Source organism: Pseudophryne corroboree, chromosome 7, assembly GCF_028390025.1.
Source record: "Pseudophryne corroboree isolate aPseCor3 chromosome 7, aPseCor3.hap2, whole genome shotgun sequence".
Lineage (NCBI taxonomy): Eukaryota > Metazoa > Chordata > Amphibia > Anura > Myobatrachidae > Pseudophryne > Pseudophryne corroboree.
In genome coordinates this window covers 382,030,695-382,052,912 of record NC_086450.1, presented here as the reverse complement: position 1 = coordinate 382,052,912, position 22,218 = coordinate 382,030,695, and the positions used below count along the sequence as shown (strand labels likewise).

At 46.7% G+C, this 22,218-nt stretch overlaps 1 protein-coding gene across 2 annotated transcripts in view; it reads left to right on the top strand.

Moving 5' to 3' along the window:
* UBE2I (ubiquitin conjugating enzyme E2 I) overlaps nucleotides 1–15,702 on the top strand; it is a 67,138-nt gene extending 51,436 nt beyond the window's left edge. For both annotated transcript variants that reach the window (XM_063934570.1, XM_063934571.1), the window contains 6 exons: nucleotides 438–514; nucleotides 642–725; nucleotides 3,332–3,404; nucleotides 4,935–5,044; nucleotides 5,120–5,199; nucleotides 14,544–15,702. In XM_063934570.1, the coding sequence (XP_063790640.1) occupies nucleotides 449–514; nucleotides 642–725; nucleotides 3,332–3,404; nucleotides 4,935–5,044; nucleotides 5,120–5,199; nucleotides 14,544–14,607 (477 nt within the window). In that variant the 5' untranslated portion in view covers nucleotides 438–448 and the 3' untranslated portion in view covers nucleotides 14,608–15,702. The remainder of the gene's footprint in view (nucleotides 1–437; nucleotides 515–641; nucleotides 726–3,331; nucleotides 3,405–4,934; nucleotides 5,045–5,119; nucleotides 5,200–14,543) is intronic.
* The last annotated feature ends 6,516 nt before the right edge of the window (nucleotides 15,703–22,218 follow it).

Genomic DNA, 22,218 nt, shown 5'->3' with positions numbered 1-22,218 from the left:
GAATAGTGTCCATGGCTTCTGTTTTCAGACCTCACATTTTCTGTGTTGGTCTTTGCTTTATTAAGTGGCATGGGAGCCGTGACATGGACTCAACAGAGCTTAAGGTCCTAACACTTAACCACCACGTAAGAAGTCTTCTAACCATAGCAAGATCTCGTTTGTATTTTATTATACGTTGCTGGGCAAAGACTAGGAAACTTGCAGCCGCGTTAACTGTTGGCAGAAAGGCTTATGCTTAACAAGGGTCTGCTTCTAGAGTCTGTTGTACTTCTGATCAACCTTGCTGCAAAATTCTGATGCCCTTTATTTTATTAATCTTGGCAAAATGTTTTGTGTTCTGCAGTAAATATATTGGACACTAGATGGTGATAGTGGGCAATATTATACAATTCACCTGTGTCTTACGATCCATCTGACAATATTTGTTTATATTGCAGGAACCCAAACTATGTCTGGCATAGCCCTGAGCAGACTCGCACAGGAGAGGAAAGCTTGGAGAAAAGACCATCCTTTTGTAAGTATTCATTAATTTGGTGCTTTGCAAATCAGCCCCTTCCACTATTGTGGTGGTTATTTTAATTTTGTGTGTGTGTGAGATACTTCTTTAATGTTGGGTTGTGTGTTGTTTTTTTTTCTCTAAGGGTTTTGTGGCTGTACCAACAAAAAATCCAGATGGAACGATGAATTTGATGAACTGGGAATGTGCTATTCCAGGCAAGAAAGGGGTAAGTCAGAGGTTTATACTAATATTTTTACATATTAATTATTTTACATGAAATTACCATCTTAATTGCTGTAAGTAGCATTTGTGGAATGTATGGCAGTACTAAAACTCAGTTTTATTACAGTTGGAGCAATTTAAAATTCATGCTCAAAATGCAAGTGTAATTACGTAATAAACTGGTTCCCATAGAGATGTTAGGTGCACACATTCCAATGTGGTTCTTGTTTAACCGGATTTTCTAGATGCCCAGCAATATTAGATTGCAAGCTCTCCCTGATGGGGATCGGTCTCCTAGCCTGCCTATGCGTCACAATGCCTCTTGCTGGTCTTGTATGTCACTTGTTTTACACCTTGCCTAGACTTGTGTGTGTTTTTTTTTTTTTTTTTTTTTTTTTTTTTGTGTTTTTTTATGGCTTTTGTTTTATTTTTATTTGTTGCTTTCTGCATTTTTCCGATTGGTTCTGTACATCTTTTTAGCTGTACTATGTGTCCACATACCTCTATCTTCTGCCGTGTTGCCCCATTTGGCGCATTAGAGTTTATGAACATTTCTGCAGCAGCCATAATACCTAAATAAGCAACGGGGTGGCCAATCCCGAAGGCTTGGTGCTGTTGGCAGTGGGAAGGATATGATGCTGTAAGTGAAGGAAAGAAAAATCATATGAGGGAAGAGGGCTCTGCTCGTGAGAGCTTATGATCTAAAGGGGATTGTGAGACTGACAGGGACACAGAGTGGAGACTATGAGCATGGAGTGGTGGGTTAGGATAAGAGCTGGGAAGCACTGATGAAGTTGGTCTTGAGAGCACATTTGAAATTTTGTAACGAGGTGGAGGATCTGATTGGTAGCGTTCCAGTAGTGGGGAGCTGCACAGGGAAAATTCTGGAGGCGGGAGTAGGAGGAAGTAATCAGTTGGGAGGAGAGGCGGCATTCATTTGTTGAGCAATGCATATGGGAGTGAAGCGAAGAGGAGTACTCTGGTGTCCAGAGATGTCTATCTGGTTGTATAATTGGTACTCTGGCTAGCACTTACTGGCAAGCACATTAAAATTGTAACTATTGTCACTCAGTGGTAGACTGTCTTCCAAAAATGGGAGTAAGTATTCCTTGGCATCATTTGGTGATTTGTATATTTAGGATCTGCATGGAGGACTCTATCTGGCATATTCAGTTAGCTGGCTAAAATCCCTGCAGTGCAGAGAAAAGGTATTCGATTATGCCGCACAGCAGGGGTGGCCAGATTTTTGGAGTCTGTAATCTACTTTGAAAGCTGAAAAGCTTTTGTGATCTACTCATGCGGGATAATTTGCGTGCCACAAAAAGGGTGTGGTATAACAAAAAGGGGCGTATCCTTGCTGCACTGGGTGTTATAACTCTCTCGCACGAAATCACTCATTGGCCCCCCACAGGTAAAAACCTCAAACACATATGCCCCCACAGTACCAGATATGCCCCCACAGTGCCAGATACACGTATGTCCCCACAGTGCCAGCTATGTCCCCACAGTGCCACATATGCCCCCAGTGCCATGTGCCACATATGCCCCCACAGTGCCACATATGCCCCCAGTGCCAGATATACTTACTTTAGCTGGCTGGATCCCCGCTGGCTGTCTCCTGCTCCCCGTACCTGCTCCTGCTTCCTGCCGCTGCTGCTGTCCTGCTGCCACTGGCGCTGACTGGATCAACCCAGATCCAGCAGGCGCACAGGCTCCTCACACAGCGTTCCCACATCGCGCGGGTGCGCGGCTGACATGACGTCACCCGCGCAATGCATCATTGGGAACGCTCCGGGCAAAGGCAGCAAGTTACACTTGGATCGCGATCTACCGGTAGATCGCGATCGACGTTTTGGCCGCCTCTGCCGCACAGGAACCCACTGATTCTGTGTAAAATTTGGAATCTGTGGGGTTTCCCCGCGCTTTAACCCCCAGCATTTGGCTTTCTCCCCCCCCCCCCCCCCCTCCCCCTCAGATTGTGAAGCTGTGAGGTTAAGCCCACCATCAATGGCTCACACGTGGGGTAATCCCCCCCCACCCCCCCGCCCTGCTAATTGAATAGTTCTAGCCACTGCAATTAGCTTGCTGCTAATGTAATGTCTTATTACTTCTGCGCTCCACCTATTCGTTAGCGATCGATGTATGTTTGCATAGCTAGTTTGCAGCAAAAGGTCAGCTATTTGGGCAGCCAAACAGCACTTTACGCTCCGCGCCCTTTACTTTTGATGGGTTTAGCGCAAAATGCGTTATGAATTTTTTTTTAATAATGCCCCCTGATCTCTCGTCACTTTAGACAGGAGATGGGGCGCACAGACACAATTGAATTGGTTCCATACTCTTGAACGTGTGTGGGTTTTTTTTTTTTTTGTATTCTCCATACACAAGGTGGGTGCGGACCCATAATTAGTAGCCCACTTTTACACGCAACAGTTGATTAGACAGTTATCGGTTAACATTCAGTAAGCAGTTATGATTAGAGTGGCCTTCTAATCACAACTCTTTCCGGAAATCTGTGGTCCCTTTTTAGGACACCTAACCCCCTCTCTGCCCCACTGTCTTTACCACAACCTTTGTTATGTATTGTGCTTATTCTGCTTGTGTGTTCTGCAGACCCCTTGGGAAGGAGGATTATTTAAACTACGAATGCTTTTTAAGGATGATTATCCCTCCTCGCCTCCAAAATGTAAGTGAAATTTTCTTTTAAAATGTCTAGCTATAAAGTGTATCCAGCATGTCATGACGCTCCAGCTGTTGCCCATCCTAGCTCTCGGCTACTCCAGAAAGACTATCTGTAGTAAATACAGCGAATTATGGTTGATCTTTCTTGGCCTCTGTCCTTTGCTGAATAGCAATGTTGCTGAACTTGGAAGCGGATTTGGGTACCCAAAGTAGATGACTCTTATGGGCCCTACACACATGCCGATGTCACTGCACGATATGAACGATCTCGTTCATTAATGAACGAGATAACGTTCATATCGTGCAGTGTGGAGGCACCAGCGATGAACGATGCGCGGCCCCGCGCTCGTTCATCGCTGGTGCTATGTCGGCTGTGCATGCAGGCCAATATGGACGAGATCGTCCATATTTGCCTGCAAGTCTACAGAGCCGGGTGACGGGGGGGGAGTGAAGAAACTTCACTGCCCCCCCGCCGCCGGGTCGCCCGTATCGGCGGTCGGGCAGCTCGGCTGCACATCGCCGAGTGTGTAGGGCCTATTACTGTACATTTTCCAAAGATTTTGCTCTTTCATCAAGTAGGACTTGGGCACATGCACCCATCGTAACACCCGTAGGCAGAGCACAAAGCAAAGGTGTCTGGGAGGATGTGATTTGTAGTGTTAGGTTTCATTTGTCCTACTCTTTGAGCTATGGTAACGGAGGGGCAGATTTATTAAGCCTGGTGAAGCGATAAAGTGGAAGGTGGTAACGCACCAGCCAATCAGCTCCTAACTGTCATTTTTCAAACCCAGCCTGCAACATGGCAGTTAAGAGCTGATTGGCAGGTGCTTTATCACCTTCCATTTTATCACTTCACCAGACTTAATAAATCTGCCCCTGCATCGGCTGAAGTTAAAGAATACATCTTAAACTATAGGTAGCCCTGATATTTTCTGTCATGGGACTAGTGCTAAATACTGTATTTAAATGGTCTGCAGCCTTCTTGCCATTAAGAAACTTGCACAGTAGTTGACCAAGAACTAATTGTTGCCCCTACACCACACTTACATTAATATCTGTGTGGGTCCAATTACTTTCTCCTATGTATTGCTTGGCTTTAATGTAGTCTGATCAAAACATTCTATGTAATCCGTTCATAAGATGTAAATTTTTGCACATGTAAGCCTGGGTACACAGCAGACGGATGTCGGCGGATCTGCTGATGCGTTGACAGAGCGGCCGATTCTGGTAAGTAAACATACTTGCAATCGGTCGCTCGATGTGTCGGACAGGAGACTCGGCGGGCCGCCTGTACACACAGCCAGATGCTACAATATATCTATAGATATATCTACGATCGGCTGTGCAGCACATCCGACTGTCTGTAAATGTCATTCACAGACACATCTGGTGTACACAACTGCTGACAGGCCTGTGATTTATGGCCTAGTCGGTGTACCCGGCTTTAGTCTTGTGAATCCGTTTTATGATTCATTATGTATCCCTAACTTCATGTTTCCCAGACTTGCCTGCTGATAATTCTTTGTTTCAATAGGTAAATTTGAGCCTCCCTTATTCCATCCAAATGTATATCCTTCAGGCACAGTGTGTCTGTCTATCTTAGAAGAAGATAAGGACTGGAGGCCAGCAATCACAATTAAACAGGTAAGCCTGACATTCAGTAGGAGAGGATGAACAGGAAGGTAGCTGCCACTGCTAATGCCTTCCCTCTCTCCCCAGATCTTGTTAGGAATACAAGAACTTCTAAATGAACCAAATATACAAGATCCAGCTCAAGCAGAGGCATACACAATTTACTGGTCAGTATCTCTTGGGTGTCAGACACATGGCAGACTTCCGATGTGCACTTCTAAAAGCCGGACAATCTATTTGATGTGGGCATACAGTATGTAAACAAATAAATAAAACAAAACATCGAGATAGTTTAAGGGGCCCTACACACTCGGCGATGCGCCGCCGAGGTGCCCGACGGCCGACGAGCAACCCGGTGGCGGGGGGGCAGTGACGGGGGGAGTGAAGTTTCTTCACTCCCCCCGTCACCCGGCTGCATTGAAGTGCAGGCAAATATGGACGAGATCGTCCATATTGGCCTGCATGCACAGCCGACGGGAGATCAGCGATGAACGAGCGCGGGGACGCGCATCGTTCATCGCTGGAGTCTCCACACTGAAAGATATGAACGAGTTCTCGTTCATTTATGAACGAGATCGTTCATATCTTTCAGAATATCGGCATGTGTGTAGGGCCTATAAGGGTGTGTACACACGGTGAGATAAATCTGTAAGATTTTGACTATACTGTATAGTCAAAATCTTATGAAAAGTTATTATTTATTATTATTATTACAGTTTATTTATAGGGCGCCACAAGTGTTTCGCAGCGCCGTACAAAGGACAGTACAGGGCGACAAAACTTAGCATAACAGTAAATAAATAACAAAAATGGAGTGCAGGTAACAAAGAGCAACACAATTCTCAAAACATAATACAGCTAAGATGTAAGTAGCGAATGAGTAATCATTGTACTACTTGGGGCTGGCGGCCATAGATAGAGATGAGCCTTTACCAGCAGGAGAAAAAGCAGGTAAAGATGGTCGCTGAGTGAAATGTGTCAAGAAGAGGGCTTAGACAAGAGGAAAGAGGGCCCTGCTCTGAAGAGCTAACAATCTAGTGGGGAGGGGCAACAGACAGATGACATGAGGTGCAAGCAAGCAGGTAGAAGCTTGATGGTGGTATGCGAGCAAAGCAGAGATGTCCAAGGCATGGGGCAGGGGGATGGAGGAGCAGCCTAAGGACTAGGTTATGCATTGGAGGGGTACACTTTGATAAATAGGTGGGTTTTCAATGCCCGTTTGAAGCTTTGCAAGGTCGGGGAGAGTCTAATGGAGCGGGGGAGCGCATTCCACTGAAGGGGTGCAGCACGGGCAAAATCCTGAACTCGTGCATGGGAAGCAGTGACCAAGGCAGAGGAGAGGCGACGGTCATCAGCCGACCGTAGTGGGCGGGAGGGAGTATGAAGGGAGAGGAGGTTGGAGATGTAGGGAGCAGTGGAATTAGAGATGGCCTTGTATGTGAGGGTGAGGAGTTTGAAGAGGATTCTGTAGGGGAATGGGAGCCAGTGTAGATTTTGTTGAAGGGGAGTGGCAGAAGTGGAGCGGCGAGAGAGGAAGATGAGCCTAGCTGCAGAGTTGAGGACAGATTGGAGGGGAGCGATGTGGGAGCAAGTGAGGCCAGTGAGGAGCACATTGCAGTAGTCGAGTCGTGAAATGACCAGTGAGTGGATGATAAGTTTAGTTGCACTCTGGGAGAGAAATGGCCTGATGCGAGCATTGTTGCGTAGCTGGAACTGACAAGATTGCGCCAGAGCTTGGATGTAGGGTGCAAAGTTAGTTCATATCTCATGTCTAGGCAGCTTGCGATACAGATTCGATCCCGATGCGCGCTCCCGTGGGGTCGGTATCGTAAGGCTAGATTGATTTGCCTGCACAGTCTATCTTGACTATCTAGTGTACAATCTAGTACAAAGTATAGTAAAAATTGGCACTTAGTTAAAATCGTACATAGACAAAATCTCAAGCACAGATTGTACAGATTTTGACTATCTGTGCTATCTGGGCTCTGGGGGAGTTCAAGGGAAATCGCATAGTCAAAATCGAACATAGCAGGGATCTCACCATGTGTACACACCTTAAGAAACCACACTGTGCTATAGAGCCACTAAAAGGACAAAATGGCTTCCATTAAGGACATGTAGCAAAAGCAATATATAATCTGTGAACGGAAAATGTATATATTCTATGATCCTAAACCTAACAGGGCAACTGCATGATCTGGTATGCTCGCACTAGTATTCTGTAATTGTAGCCTCGATGCCTGAATCCTTGTCATCTGTGTTCCATCTCTTCTGATGTGTGCTATCTTGGCTGTCGGCCTGTTAAGTGACTCTGCATTTAGAAAAAAAAAAATAGCTCTTGCCCCATTGCACCTCTGTTCCAGGCACTTTATTATTTGCAATCTGTTTTTCCTTTTTGTATTCTGCAATAGGTGATCTAACCTAAGCTTTTGGTCTGAGCAGTCCCAAGTGTGTCATGGCTGCCTGGGCGAACACAGATTAGTTTTCTGATTTAAGTATATAATTATACAATTATTGGCCCGATTTGCCAATAATTTGGAGAACGACATTACGTTATTGTATAGTGTGTACAAACTACCGTTTCAACAATAATTCTGAAACATCTTGCCCACACACGAACTATCGATTTTCCGATCTGTCGTCCCAAACCAAGAGTCTCACCCACAACTTCCCAATATCGAGCAGTGTAACATAGTAACATAGCATTTGAGGTTGAATAGAGGCAAATTGCCCATCGTGTTCAACCTGTGTGTGCATTCGCAATAATCTGGCCATATTTCCTATGTTTCTCTGACGTCCTAGTGGATGCTGGGAACTCCGTAAGGACCATGGGGAATAGCGGGCTCCGAAGGAGGCTGGGCACTCTAGAAAGATTTCAGACTACCTGGTGTGCACTGGCTCCTCCCACTATGACCCTCCTCCAAGCCTCAGTTAGAATTCGTGCCCGGCCGAGGTTGGATGCACACTAGGGGTTCTCCTGAGCTCTTAGAAAGAATAGACTTAGGTTTTTTATTTTCAGTGAGACCTGCTGGCAACAGGCTCACTGCAGCGAGGGACTAAGGGGAGAAGAAGCGAACTCGCCTGCTTGCAGCCGGATTGGGCTTCTTAGGCTACTGGACACCATTAGCTCCAGAGGGATCGACCGCAGGCCCAGTCCTTGGTGTTCGGTCCCGGAGCCGCGCCGCCGTCCCCCTTACAGAGCCAGAAGCAAGAAGATGGTCCGGAAAATCGGCGGCATGAAGACTCTGTCTTCACCAAGGTAGCGCACAGCACTGCAGCTGTGCGCCATTGCTCCTCTCACACTTCACACTCCGGTCACTGAGGGTGCAGGGTGCTGGGCGCTGGGGGGGGGGCGCCCTGAGGCAGCAATAATAACACCTTGGCTGGCTAAAATACCTCAATATATAGCCCCAGAGGCTATATATGAGGTAAATACCCCTGCCAGAATTCCATAAAAAGCGGGAGAATAGGCCGCGAAAAAGGGGCGGAGCCTATCTCCTCAGCACACTGGCGCCATTTTTCCCTCACAGCTCGGCTGGAAGGAAGCTCCCTGGCTCTTCCCTGCAATATACAGTAACAGTAAGAGGGAAAAGAGAGGGGGGGCATTAAATTTGGCAGTATATATACATATATTATATGAAAAGCAGCTATTAGGGACATAACTCAGTTAGTCCCTGTATGTATGTATGTATGTATATATATATATATATATATATATATATATATATATATATATATATATATATATATATATATATATATATATATATATATATAGCGCTCTGGTGTGTGCTGGCATACTCTCACTCTGTCCCCCCAAAGGGCTTTTTGTGGGTCCTGTCCTCTGTTGAGCATTCCCTGTGTGTGTGGGGTGTGTCGGTACGGCTGTGTCGACATGTTTGATGAGGATAATGAGGTGGAGGCGGAGCAGATGCATTTTGAAGGGACGTCACCCCCTGCGGGGCAGACACCCGAGTGGATGAACTTATGGAAAGAAATGAGTGCACGTATAGATTCTTTACATAAGAAATTTGACGACATGCCAAATGTGGGACAGCCGGGATCTCAGCTCGTGCCTGTCCAGGTGCCTCAGGGGTCGTCAGGGGCTCTAAAACGCCCGCTACCTCAGTTTGCAGACCCGGATGTCGACACGGATACTGATAACAGTGTCGACGACGATGAGTCAAACCTAATGCCTGTCAGGGCCATTCACTGCATGATTGAGGCAATGAAAGAGGTGTTAAACATTTCTGATTTACATCCAGGTACCACAAAAAAGGGTATTATGTTTGGGGAGAAAAAACTACCCGTAGTTTTTCCCCCATCAGATGAACTAAATGAAGTGTGTGAAGAAGCGTGGCTTTTCCCTGATAAAAAATTTGTAATTCCTAAGAAGGTACTAATGGCGTTCCCTTTCCCGCCAGAGGATAGGTCACGTTGGGAAACACCACCTAGGGTGGATAAAGCGCTCACACGTTTGTCAAAAAAGGTGGCACTACCCTCTCAGGATACGGCCGCCCTTAAGGAGCCTGCTGATAGAAAGCAGGAGGCAATCCTGAAGTCTGTATACACACACTCAGGCATTATACTTAGACCAGCTATTGCGTCAGCTTGGATGTGCAGTGCTGCCGCTGCATGGTCAGAAAAACTGTCAGAAAATATTGACACACTAGACAGAGACACTGTTCTGCTAACGATTGACCATATAAAAGATTCAGTCTTATATATGAGAGATGCACAGAGGGAAATTTGCCGGCTGGCATCTAAAGTAAGTGCATTGTCTATCTCTGCTAGGAGATGCTTATGGACTCGTCAGTGGACGGGAGATGCAGATTCCAAGAGGCACATGGAAGTTTTGCCTTATAAAGGGGAGGAATTATTTGGGGATGGTCTCTCCGACCTAGTTTCCACAGCAACGTCTGGGAAGTCAGCATTTTTACCCCATGTTCCCTCACCGCCTAAGAAGGCGCCATTTTATCAGGTTCAGTCCTTTCGGACCCAGAAAAGCAAGCGTGGAAAAGGAGAGTCTTTTCTGTCTAGAGGCAGAGGTAGGGGAAAAAGGCTGCAACAGACAGCAGGTTCCCAGGAACAAAAGTCCTCCCCCGCTTCCTCTTCCAAGTCCGCCGCATGACGGTGGGGCTCCACAGGTGGAGCCAGGTACGGTGGGGGCCCGCCTCAGAAATTTCAGCGATCAGTGGGCTCGCTCACAGGTGGATCCCTGGATCCTTCAAGTAGTATCTCAGGGATACATGCTGGAATTCGAGGCGGCTCCACCCCACCGGTTCCTAAAATCTGCCTTGCCGATTGCTCCCTCAGACAGGGAGGCGGTGCTAGCGGCAATTCACAAGCTGTATTCCCAGCAGGTGATAATCAAGGTACCCCTACTTCAACAAGGCCGGGGTTACTATTCCACACTATTTGTGGTACCGAAGCCGGACGGTTCGGTGAGACCCATTTTAAATTTGAAGTCCTTGAACATGTACATAAAAAAATTCAAGTTCAAGATGGAATCGCTCAGGGCGGTTATTGCAAGCCTGGACGAGGGGGATTACATGGTTTCCCTGGACATCAAGGATGCTTACCTGCATGTCCCCATTTACCATCCTCTCCAGGAGTACCTCAGATTTGTGGTACAGGATTGCCATTACCAATTCCATCTTCTGGAGGGTCGCAGATTCGGCATTCAGGACTGGGTCCTGGTGACCACGGATGCCAGCCTGCGAGGCTGGGGGGCAGTCACAAAGGGAAGAAACTTCCAAGGACTATGGACAAGTCAGGAGACTTCCCTTCACATAAATATTCTGGAACTAAGGGCCATCTACAATGCCCTAAGTCAAGCAAAATCCCTGCTCCTACACCAGCCGGTGCTGATCCAGTCAGACAACATCACGGCAGTCGCCCATGTGAATCGACAGGGCGGCACAAGAAGCAGGATGGCAATGACAGAAGCCACAAGAATTCTCCGATGGGCGGAAAATCATGTACTAGCACTGTCAGCAGTGTTCATTCCGGGAGTGGACAACTGGGAAGCAGACTTCCTCAGCAGACACGACTTCCACCCGGGAGAGTGGGGACTTCATCCAGAAGTCTTCCAAATGATTGTACATCAGTGGGGTCGTCCACAGGTGGACATGATGGCGTCCCGCCTAAACAAAAAACTAGAGAGGTATTGCGCCAGGTCAAGAGACCCTCAAGCGATAGCTGTGGACGCTCTGGTGACACCGTGGGTGTACCAGTCAGTTTATGTGTTCCCTCCGCTGCCTCTCATACCAAAGGTATTGAGAATAATAAGAAAGCGAGGAGTAAACACAATTCTCGTGGTTCCGGATTGGCCAAGAAGAACATGGTACCCGGAACTTCAAGAGATGATCTCAGAGGACCCGTGGCCTCTGCCGCTAAGACAAGACCTGCTACAGCAGGGGCCCTGTCTGTTCCAAGACTTACCGCGGCTGCGTTTGACGGCATGGCGGTTGAACGCCGGATCCTGAAAGAAAAGGGCATTCCGGAGGAAGTCATTCCTACGCTTATTAAAGCCAGGAAAGAGGTTACAGCAAATCATTATCACCGCATATGGCGGAAATATGTTGCTTGGTGTGAGGCCGAAAAGGCCCCAACTGAGGAATTTCAACTAGGTCGATTTCTGCATTTCCTGCAAGCAGGAGTGGATATGGGCCTAAAACTGGGTTCCATTAAGGTACAGATCTCGGCTCTATCGATTTTCTTTCAGAAAGAACTAGCTTCAGTACCTGAAGTTCAGACATTTGTAAAGGGAGTGCTGCATATTCAGCCCCCATATGTGCCTCCTGTGGCACCTTGGGATCTCAACGTGGTGTTGTTTCTTAAAATCACATTGGTTTGAACCACTAAAAACCGTGGATCTGAAATATCTCACGTGGAAGGTGGTCATGTTATTGGCCTTGGCTTCTGCCAGGCGAGTATCAGAATTGGCGGCTTTGTCTTATAAAAGCCCTTATCTGATTTTCCATATGGATAGGGCAGAATTGAGGACTCGTCCCCAGTTTCTCCCTAAGGTGGTGTCAGCGTTTCATTTGAACCAGCCTATTGTGGTGCCTGCGGCCACTAGGGACTTGGAGGACTCCAAGTTGTTAGACGTGGTCAGGGCCCTGAAAATATGTTTCCAGGACGGCTGGAGTCAGAAAATCTGACTCGCTGTTTATCCTATATGCACCCAACAAGCTGGGTGCTCCTGCTTCTAAGCAGACTATTGCTCGTTGGATTTGTAGTACAATTCAACTTGCACATTCTGTGGCAGGCCTGCCACAGCCAAAATCTGTCAATGCCCATTCCACAAGGAAGGTGGGCTCATCTTGGGCGGCTGCCCGAGGGGTCTCGGCTTTACAACTTTGCCGAGCTACTACTTGGTCAGGGGCAAACACGTTTGCAAAATTCTATAAATTTGATACCCTGGCTGAGGAGGACCTGGAGTTCTCTCATTCGGTGTTGCAGAGTCATCCGCACTCTCCCGCCCGTTTGGGAGCTTTGGTATAATCCCCATGGTCCTTACGGAGTTCCCAGCATCCACTAGGACGTCAGAGAAAATAAGAATTTACTCACCGGTAATTCTATTTCTCGTAGTCCGTAGTGGATGCTGGGCGCCCATCCCAAGTGCGGTTTATCTGCAATACTTGTACATAGTTATTGTTAACTAAATCGGGTTATTGAGCCATCTGTTGAGAGGCTCAGTTGTTTCATACTGTTAACTGGGTTTCATATCACGAGTTGTACGGTGTGATTGGTGTGGCTGGTATGAGTCTTACCCGGGATTCAAAATCCTTCCTTATTGTGTACGCTCGTCCGGGCACAGTATCCTAACTGAGGCTTGGAGGAGGGTCATAGTGGGAGGAGCCAGTGCACACCAGGTAGTCTGAAATCTTTCTAGAGTGCCCAGCCTCCTTCGGAGCCTGCTATTCCCCATGGTCCTTACGGAGTTCCCAGCATCCACTACGGACTACGAGAAATAGAATTACCGGTGAGTAAATTCTCATTTTTCCTGTCACTAGGACATCCTCCTTGTGGGTGGACATATGCAAATGCAATGTGATGTGGCAGAAAATTGGTAACTTTAATTTAAAAAAAAAAAAAAAAAAAGGAAGAAAAAATAATAATAAATATATATTGTGTGTAGCTCAGATATTAGTGCCAACAATTTCTTGAAACAATTGTTCGATTGTCGGGTCGACCCAAAAAAATGATGGAGTGTGCCGTCAGGCGTGTGGTTGGGAATCTCTGGTCTAAGCAAAGGGGTATAGTTGCTGTGGATGATCCGAGTGTGCAGCATGCTTGACCTCTTGTCTGTACTTCCACATACCTTCATTTTCAACTTCCATGGCTGGTAATCTCATTGTTTACCATAGGTTCTTAAACTCAGAACTCAAGGCACCCCAACTGTCCAAGTTTTAGGTATAGTCATGGCTCGGCACAGATGGTAAAATCAAATTGATGGAGGTGCTAAGTAAGTCACCTGTGGCCTAGCATGGATATACTTAAAACCTGGACCATTGGGGTGTCTTGAGGACCGCATTTGAGAACCTCTAAGTTTACAGTGAACATCTTTTTAGTTGTTCGGTTTCTAATTCCCTACTGTCCTTGGACCAGGACATTTCAGGCATTGGTGTTAATTGCAGTGGGACTTTTTTAAATTTAAGCTCAAAACCACTTGCAACGTATCTTAAGGCCCGTACACACTGGTCGATGTATCGGCCGTTCTCTTGAACGGCCGATACATCGCGGGACCATCGGCCAGTGTGTACGGGCGATACGTCTGTGAACTCCGTCGTTCACAGACGTATCGCGTCGGCCGCGCAGCACAGCCAATATATCTAACGATATATTGGCGTGTCGCTGTGTGTACGGGGCGGTCGTCCGACCGCCCGTACACATGCTGCGGCGGCCGGCGGTGATTGACAGGTGAACTGAGCGGGCGCGAGCGCCCGCCCAGTTCATGATGTCAGTCACCTGACGGATCGGGCTGTGTGTATGCACAGCACACTGCCCGATCCGTACATAGATATATCTGCAGATCAATTGATCTGCAGATATATCTATTAGTGTGTACCCACCTTTAGTCTCTGGTTGGTTTCTAGTTTCCGGTCTTCTGTATCTTCATTACATGAAAAGTGGTGGAATTCCCCCTTTTATCTTTAGGTGGCTTTGAAAAAGATCAGTAGTTGTCTCAAGGAATCTATTGCCAATAAATTTTGCTGCGCATCCTGCAGGACCTGCAGAAGTTTTAGAACTGCTCCTCCAATTGCAGACCACGTCTGGATGTGTTAGTCCTGCAGCATAGAGTGAACAGATCGGAGTTGCATTTCTAAATCAAACATCCCTTTCATCACTGACTGCCTGGGGTCTCTGCAAATCCGGTCACTATGGCGACCTGGTGCTCGGGATTTGTCGACAATTTTGGTAAAATCGTGTTACATTTTCTTTATTGGTCTCTGGTGTGTGAATTGCCATTAACCCTAGATTTGTTTATTTATTTTTTTCCCAGCCAAAACAGAGTTGAATACGAAAAAAGAGTCAGAGCACAAGCCAAGAAGTTTGCGCCATCATAAGCTTCAGTCATGCGGCATCTTACAATAAAAAAGAAGAAAAAAAAACACAAAAAAAAACAAAATAAAAAAAAAAAGAGGAAGGGATTGGTTAGGCAAGAACTTGTTTACAAAAACAAAATTTTTTTGCAAAATTTGAATGATGCTAACTATAAATAAGTCACTTAGGGGAGGGGGTTATATGTGTGCCATTTTCCATTTTCGCCACTTGTATAAATCTCTAAATTTGCTGAATATCCCCCACCCAGTTTTTTCATACAGGGTCTCTTCCTTCAGTCTTTTTGTATTTTGATTGTTATGATGTAAAACTTGCTTTTATTTTAATATTGATGTCCGTATTTCAACTGCTGTAAAATTATAAACTTTTATACTTCTATAAATCCACTAGTAATCTATAGTTTTTTGTTTTTATTTTATTTTTTTTTATTTTTTTTTTTTCATTTTTTTTTTGTTTTTTGTTTTTTGCTATCCGATGCAGGCATGCTTTAAACAAATGTTTAGAATTATATCTAGCCTATAGCTGGCTGTACTTAAAACCAATGTCCATAATTTCCACCCCCTCCCCTCCCCTAAATTTCCTTCTAGGTCTTTCAGAAACTAGGTTGTATGTCAACCTAGAGCCTGAGATTCGGTCAGTCAGCGTCTTGCTTCTGCATCACTTCCTTTTTGTGTTTATATGGCGTTCTGTCCGTGTTGCTGTTTAGATTAAATAAACTGTTTATATAAAGGTTTTTTTTGTTTCTTTTATCTTTTTCATGAAAAGGACCATACAAGTGGATATCTTTTTGGCTTGTAAAACTGACTTTTGACACTTTCTGTGTATTCTGTATAAACAAAACAAACTATATATTTGACTGTAAATTTTCTTGGAACATGGCAAGGATACCCAGATAATAGCCTGGCATCTTGATGTAATTGGCTGACGTACTGTATGTATTGTAATCTCAAAATGCAGACTTAAATAAACAGCAGTAAACCAAAAACCTGGTAAGTATAATGATCTTTGTTGGAGATCTGGCAATCTCATGAACACTGTACCACTATACTGATGCAAATAAAACAAGAAAATTGGAACTGGATTTGATTTTGGTAAACAAACTGGTTCCTTGTATTGTTTCCAGCAATTTAATGTAGTTAAGAATTTAGTGCTTTCTCTAGGACACGTGTACTGAACTGCAGCTTTAGAGAAGTGATGTGAGGACTCCAAATATTTTTCTTTTTCTGCAAGCGAACGTGCATCATCTTGGGATTCTTGTGTGAATGAAAGAGACCCTTCTCTTTTTACTAGAGTAGGGGGCTGAGACCCGGGAATTTTCTGGGTTTTACACCTGGCACGCATATCTGAAAGGGTTATTACTAGTAGAGACTGGTTTCAGGCTCGTCTCCTGATGACTCTTCTCCTCCTCGCATGCGGCCCAGTCCTCATTAACCTCATAGGGGGGTTAATTGAAAAGTCAGTTGGGTGTCTGTTTTCCTATCTAATAGACAAAAAAAAAAAAAGACACCCAACCAACTTTACAAACAATTGAATTCCCCCCCCCCCCCATAGTGTGTATGTTGCAGCCTTTTCCAAATTGGTACATTGCTACCTGTCCAGCTGCAGGTTGTTATCCCCACCCACTTCAAACCTGAGGAACTGCTGCATGTATGTTCAGGAAATGAGCAGTCACTTGGGGTTAATAATACTAAAGCTTCTAAAACAGAAATGGTGATATTGCAACTAATCAGATGCTATCATTTCTATGTTGCCTGTTAGAAAATGATAGACAGCATCTGCTTGGTTGCTATGGGCAACATCACCAATTCTGTTACAGAAGCTTTAGTAAATTTACCCCGTAGTTTCAGACCCAAGTCAAACAGACCTTTTTAAAATATATAATTACTCCCCACCTCAATCTTACGGATCACTATTACTGTGCAACTGAGTTTTTGTGAGACCATCTTTAAATGTCAGAATGAGAACGGTTTCCTCAATATTTTATTCTATCACTTTATTTATTTCTCTTACGTCCTAGAGGATGCTGGGGACTCCGTAAGGACCATGGGGTATAGACGGGCTCCGCAGGAGACATGGGCACTATAAAGAATTTCAGAATGGGTGTGCACTGGCTCCTCCCTCTATGCCCCTCCTCCAGACCTCAGTTAGATCCTGTGCCCAGAGGAGATTGGGTGCATTACAGGGGAGCTCTCCTGAGTTTCTCTGAAAAAGAATTTTGTTAGGTTTTTTATTTTCAGAGAGCACTGCTGGTAACAGGCTCCCTGCATGGTGGGACTGAGGAGAGAGAAGTAGACCTACTTAAGTGATGGGCTCTGCTTCTTAGGCTACTGGACACCATTAGCTCCAGAGGGAGTCGGAACGCAGGTCTCCCCTCGCTGTTCGTCCCAGAGCCGCACCGCCGTCGTCCTCGCAGAGCCGGAAGATAGAAGCCGGGTGAGTATAAGAAGAAAGGGGGCTCCCTGGGCAGCAATAAACACCTCTACATCTGGCATTTATAAGATTAAAGGCTGCGGAGGCAGTAATTCTATAAATCCCCCGCCAGTTTTGTGATACTTTAAGCGGGAGAGAAGGCCGCCACTGGAGGGGGCGGAGCTTGGTCCCTCAGCACTAACCAGCGCCATTTTCTCCACAGAGATCTGCAGAGAAGCTGACTCCCCGGTCTCTCCCCCTGCTGAACATGGTGACACAGGGCTGAAAAGAGGAGGAGAGGGGGGGAGGGGCACTTGTAAGGCGCAGTCAGTGTATTACATAGTAAATTAATATAAAAGTGCTATTATCTGGGAGATTGTTTCCAGTGTTGGTGGGCGCTGGGTGTGTGCTGGCATACTCTCTCTCTCCAAAGGGCCTTGTTGGAGAACTGTCTCCTTATAACTATATCCCTGTGTGGGGGTGCCGGTACGAGTGTGTCGTCATGTCTGATGCGGAAGGCTCAGCTAAGGAGGTGGTGGAGCAGATGATTGTGGTGTTTCCGTCGGCAACGCCGACTCATGATTGGAAGGACATGTGGAATGTTTTAAATGCAAATGTGACCTTATTATATAAGAGATTGGACAAAGCAGAGTCCAGGGAAAAACCAGGGAGTCAATCCACGGCTTCGACTGGGTCACAGGGCCCTTCTGGGTCTCAACAACGTCCCCTATCCCAAATAGCAGACACTGATACCGACACGGATTCTGACTCCAGTGTCGACTACGATGATGCGAGGTTACACCCAAGGATGGCCAAAAGTATTCATTATATGATTATGGCAGTAAAAGATGTTTTGCATATCACAGATGACCCCTCGGTCCCCGACACGAGGGTGCGCATGTATAAGGAAAAGAAACCTGAGGTGACCTTTCCCCCTTCTCATGAGCTGAACGAGTTATTTGGGAAACTCCAGACAAAAAAATGCAGATTCCCAAGAGGATTCTTATGGCATATCCTTTCCCTGCACAGGACGGGGTACGTTGGGAATCCTCACCGAGGGTAGACAAGGCTTTAACGCACCTGTCCAAGAAGGTGGCGCTACCGTCTCCGGACACGGCAGCCCTCAAGGATCCTGCTGATCGCAGACCGGAAACTACTTTAAAATCTATGTGCATACGGGTGCTTTACTCAGACCGGCTATTGCATCGGCATGGGTATGTAGTGCAGTTGCAGCTTGGGCAGATACCTTGTCAGCTGACCTTGATACCCTAGACAGGGATACCATTTTTATTGACCTTAGGTCACATTAAAGACGCAGTCTTATATATGAGGGACGCTCAAAGAGACGTTGGCTCTCGAACCTAGCAGCCCAACGCCATGGCCATTTCTGCTAGGCGAGCCCTGTGGACCTGCCAGTGGACGAGTGATGCCGACTCAAAGAAGTATATGGAGGTTTTGCCATACAAAGGTGAACTTTTATTTGGGGAAGGTCTCGCGGACCTGGTTGCCACAGCTACCGCGGCTAAATATACCTTTTTGCCTTTTGTTCCCCCACAGCAAAAGAAAACTCCACAATATCCGATGCAGTCCTTTCGGTCGCATAAGTCCAGAAGAGGTTGGGGCTCATCTTTCCTCGCCAGAGGTAAGGGCAGAGGGAAGAGAGCACCTGCTCCGGCTAGTTCCCAGGAGCAGAAGTCCTCCCCGGCTTCTACTAAATCCACCGCATGACGCTGGGGCTCCACTGGGGGAGTCCGTGTCGGTGGGGGCACGTCTTCAGCCAGGTCTGGGTTCTGTCAGACGTGGATCCTTGGGCGATGGATATTGTATCCCAGGTTTACAGACTGGAATTCGAAGAGGTGCCCCCTCGCCGATTTTTCAAGTCTGCCTTGCCAGCTTCTTTCCCAGAGAGGGAAGTAGTGTTAGCTGCAATTCAAAAGCTGTGTCAACAGCAAATGGTTGTCAGGGTTCCCCTAGTCCAACAGGGAAAAGGTTACTATTCAACCCTGTTCGTGGTCCCGAAGTCGGATGGTTCAGTCAGACCCATTTTAAATCTAAAATCCCTAAACCTGTACTTGAAAAAGTTCAAATTCAAAATGGAATCGCTCCGGGCTGTGATATCCAGTCTGGAAGGGGGGGATTTTATGGTGTCACTCGACATAAAGGATGCATACCTTCATGTTCCCATATATCCTCATCAGGCGTACCTGAGATTCGCTGTACAGGACTCTCATTACCAGTTTTAGACGTTGCCGTTTGGGCTTTCCACGGCCCCGAGGATTTTCACCAAGGTGATGGCGGAGATGATGGTGCTCCTGCGCAGGCAGGGAGTCACAATTATCCCGTACTTGGACGATCTCCTGATAAAAGCAAGATCGAGAGATCAATTGCAGAGGAGCATGTTGCTCTCCCTGAGAGTGCTGCAACAACACGGTTGGATTCTAAATCTGCCAAAGTCACACTTGATTCCGACGACTCGACTATCATTCCTAGGCCTGATTCTAGACACGGATCAGAAGAGGGTTTTTCTCCCGATAGAAAAAGCCCGGGACCTCCAGAACATGGTCAGAGACCTGCTAAAACCAAAAAGAGTGTCGGTTCATCAATACACTCGTGTTCTGGGGAAAATGGTGGCAGCCTACGAGGCCATCCCCTTCGGCAGGTTTCATGCAAGGACTTTTCAGTGGGACCTCCTGGACAAGTGGTCCGGGTCCCATCTACAAATACATCAGAAGATAAGCCTGTCCCCCAGGGCCAGGGTGTCTCTCCTGTGGTGGCTGCAAAGTGCTCACCTTCTAGAGGGTTGCAGGTTCGGCATTCAAGACTGGGTTCTGGTGACCACGGACGCAAGCCTCCGAGGATTGGGAGCAGTCACACAAGGAAGAAATTTTCAAGGGCTATGGTCAAGCCAGGAGACTTGTCTACACATAAATGTACTGGAGTTGAGGGCCATATACAACGGCCTAAGACAAGCGGAGGATCTTCTTCGCGACCTGCCAGTTCTGATTCAATCAAACAACGTCACAGCCGTGGCTCATGTAAACCGCCAAGGCGGGACACGGAGCAGAGTGGCAATGGCGGAAGCCACCAGGATTCTTCGCTGGGCGGAAAATCACGTAAGCGCTCTGTCAGCGGTCTTCATTCCAGGAGTAGACAACTGGGAAGCAGACTTCCTCAGCAGACACGATCTCCATCCAGGAGAGTGGGGACTTCATCAAGAAGTTTTAACAGAGATAAAGTCTTTGGGGAATTCCTCACATAGACATGATGACGTCCCGCCTCAACAAGAAGCTTCGGAGGTATTGTGCCAGGTCAAGGGACCCTCAGGCAGTAGTGGTGGACGCCCTGGTGACACCATGGGTGTTTCAGTCGGACTATGTATTCCCCCCCTCTTCCCCTCATCTCAAAAATTTTGAGAATCATAAGACAACAAAGAGTGAAAACCATACTCATTGTTCCAGATTGGCCTCAAGGGCCTGGTATTCAGATCTTCAGGAGATGCTCACAGAAGATCCGTGGCCTCTTCCTCTCAGGGAGGACCTGTGGCAACAGGGGCCCTGCGTGTTCCAAGACTTACCGTGGTTACGTTTGATGGCATGGCGGTTGAACGCTGAATCCTAGCTGGGAAAGGTATTCCAGAGGAAGTCATCCCTACTCTGATAAAGGCTAGGAAGGAGGTGACGGCAAAACATTATCACCGTATCTGGAGGAAGTATGTATCTTGGTGTGAAGCCAGGAAGGCTCCTACGGAAGATTTCCATCTGGGCAGTTTTCTCCACTTTCTACAGACTGGAGTGGATATGGGCCTAAAATTAGGCTCCATTAAGGTACAGATTTCGGCCCTGTCTATTTTCTTTCAGAAGGAATTGGCTTCTCTCCCGGAAGTCCAGACTTTTGTAAAGGGAGTGCTGCACATCCAGCCTCCTTTTGTGCCCCCAGTGGCACCATGGGACCTTAACATGGTATTACGGTTCCTAAAATCTCACTGGTTTGAACCGCTTCAGACGGTTGAATTAAAATTTCACACTTGTAAGGTGGTCATGTTGTTGGCCTTGGCATCTGCAAGGCGGGTGTCTGAATTGGCGGCATTGTCTCACAAGAGCCCCTATTTGATTTTCCATGTGGATAGGGCTGAGTTGAGGATTCGTCCTCAATTTTTGCCTAAGGTGGTTTCTTCATTTCATGTGAACCAACCTATTGTGGTGCCTGTGGCTACGGATGACTTGGAGGACTACACGTCTCTGGATGTAGTCAGGGCCTTAAAAATCTATGTAGCCAGGACGGCTCGGGTTAGGAAGACAGAAGCACTGTTTATCCTGTATGCAGCCAACAAAGTTGGTGCTCCTGCTTTGAAGCAGACTATTGCTCGCTGGATCTGTAACACGATTCAGCAGGCTTATTGTATGGCAGGATTGTCGTTACCAAATTCGGTAAAGGCCCATTCCACTAGGAAGGTGGGCTCTTCTTGGGCGGCTGCCTGCGGCGTCTCGGCTTTACAGCTTTGCCGAGCAGCTACCTGGTCGGGTTCAAACACGTTTGCAAAGTTCTATAAGTTTGATACCCTGGCTGATGAGGACCTTGCATTTGCTCAGTCGGTGCTGCAGAGTTATCCGCACTCTCCCACCCGGTCTGGAGCTTTGGTATAAACCCCATGGTTCTTACGGAGTCCCCAGCATCCTCTAGGACGTTAGAGAAAATAAGACTTTAAACCTACCGGTAAATCTTTTTCTCCTAGTCCGTAGAGGATGCTGGGCGCCCGTCCCAGTGCGGACATAATCTGCAAGGCTTGTATATAGTTGTTGCTTACATAAGGGTTATGTTACAATTGAGATCAGTCTTTAGCTGATACTGTTATTGTTCATACTGTTAACTGGTTGCGTATATTCCAGGTTATACGGTGTGGATGGTGTGGGCTGGTATGAATCTTGCCCTTAGATTAACAAAATCCTTTCCTCGTATTGTCCATCTCCTCTGGGCACAGTTTCTCTAACTGAGGTCAGGAGGAGGGGCATAGAGGGAGGCGCCAGTGCACACCCATTCTGAAATTCTTTATAGTGCCCATGTCTCCTGTGGAGCCCGTCTATACCCCATGGTCCTTACGGAGTCCCCAGCATCCTCTATGGACTAGGAGAAAAAGATTTACCGGTAGGTTTAAAATCTTATTTTTTTTAAAGCCAAACTGACAATTGTAGACTCGGCAGTTGATGTCA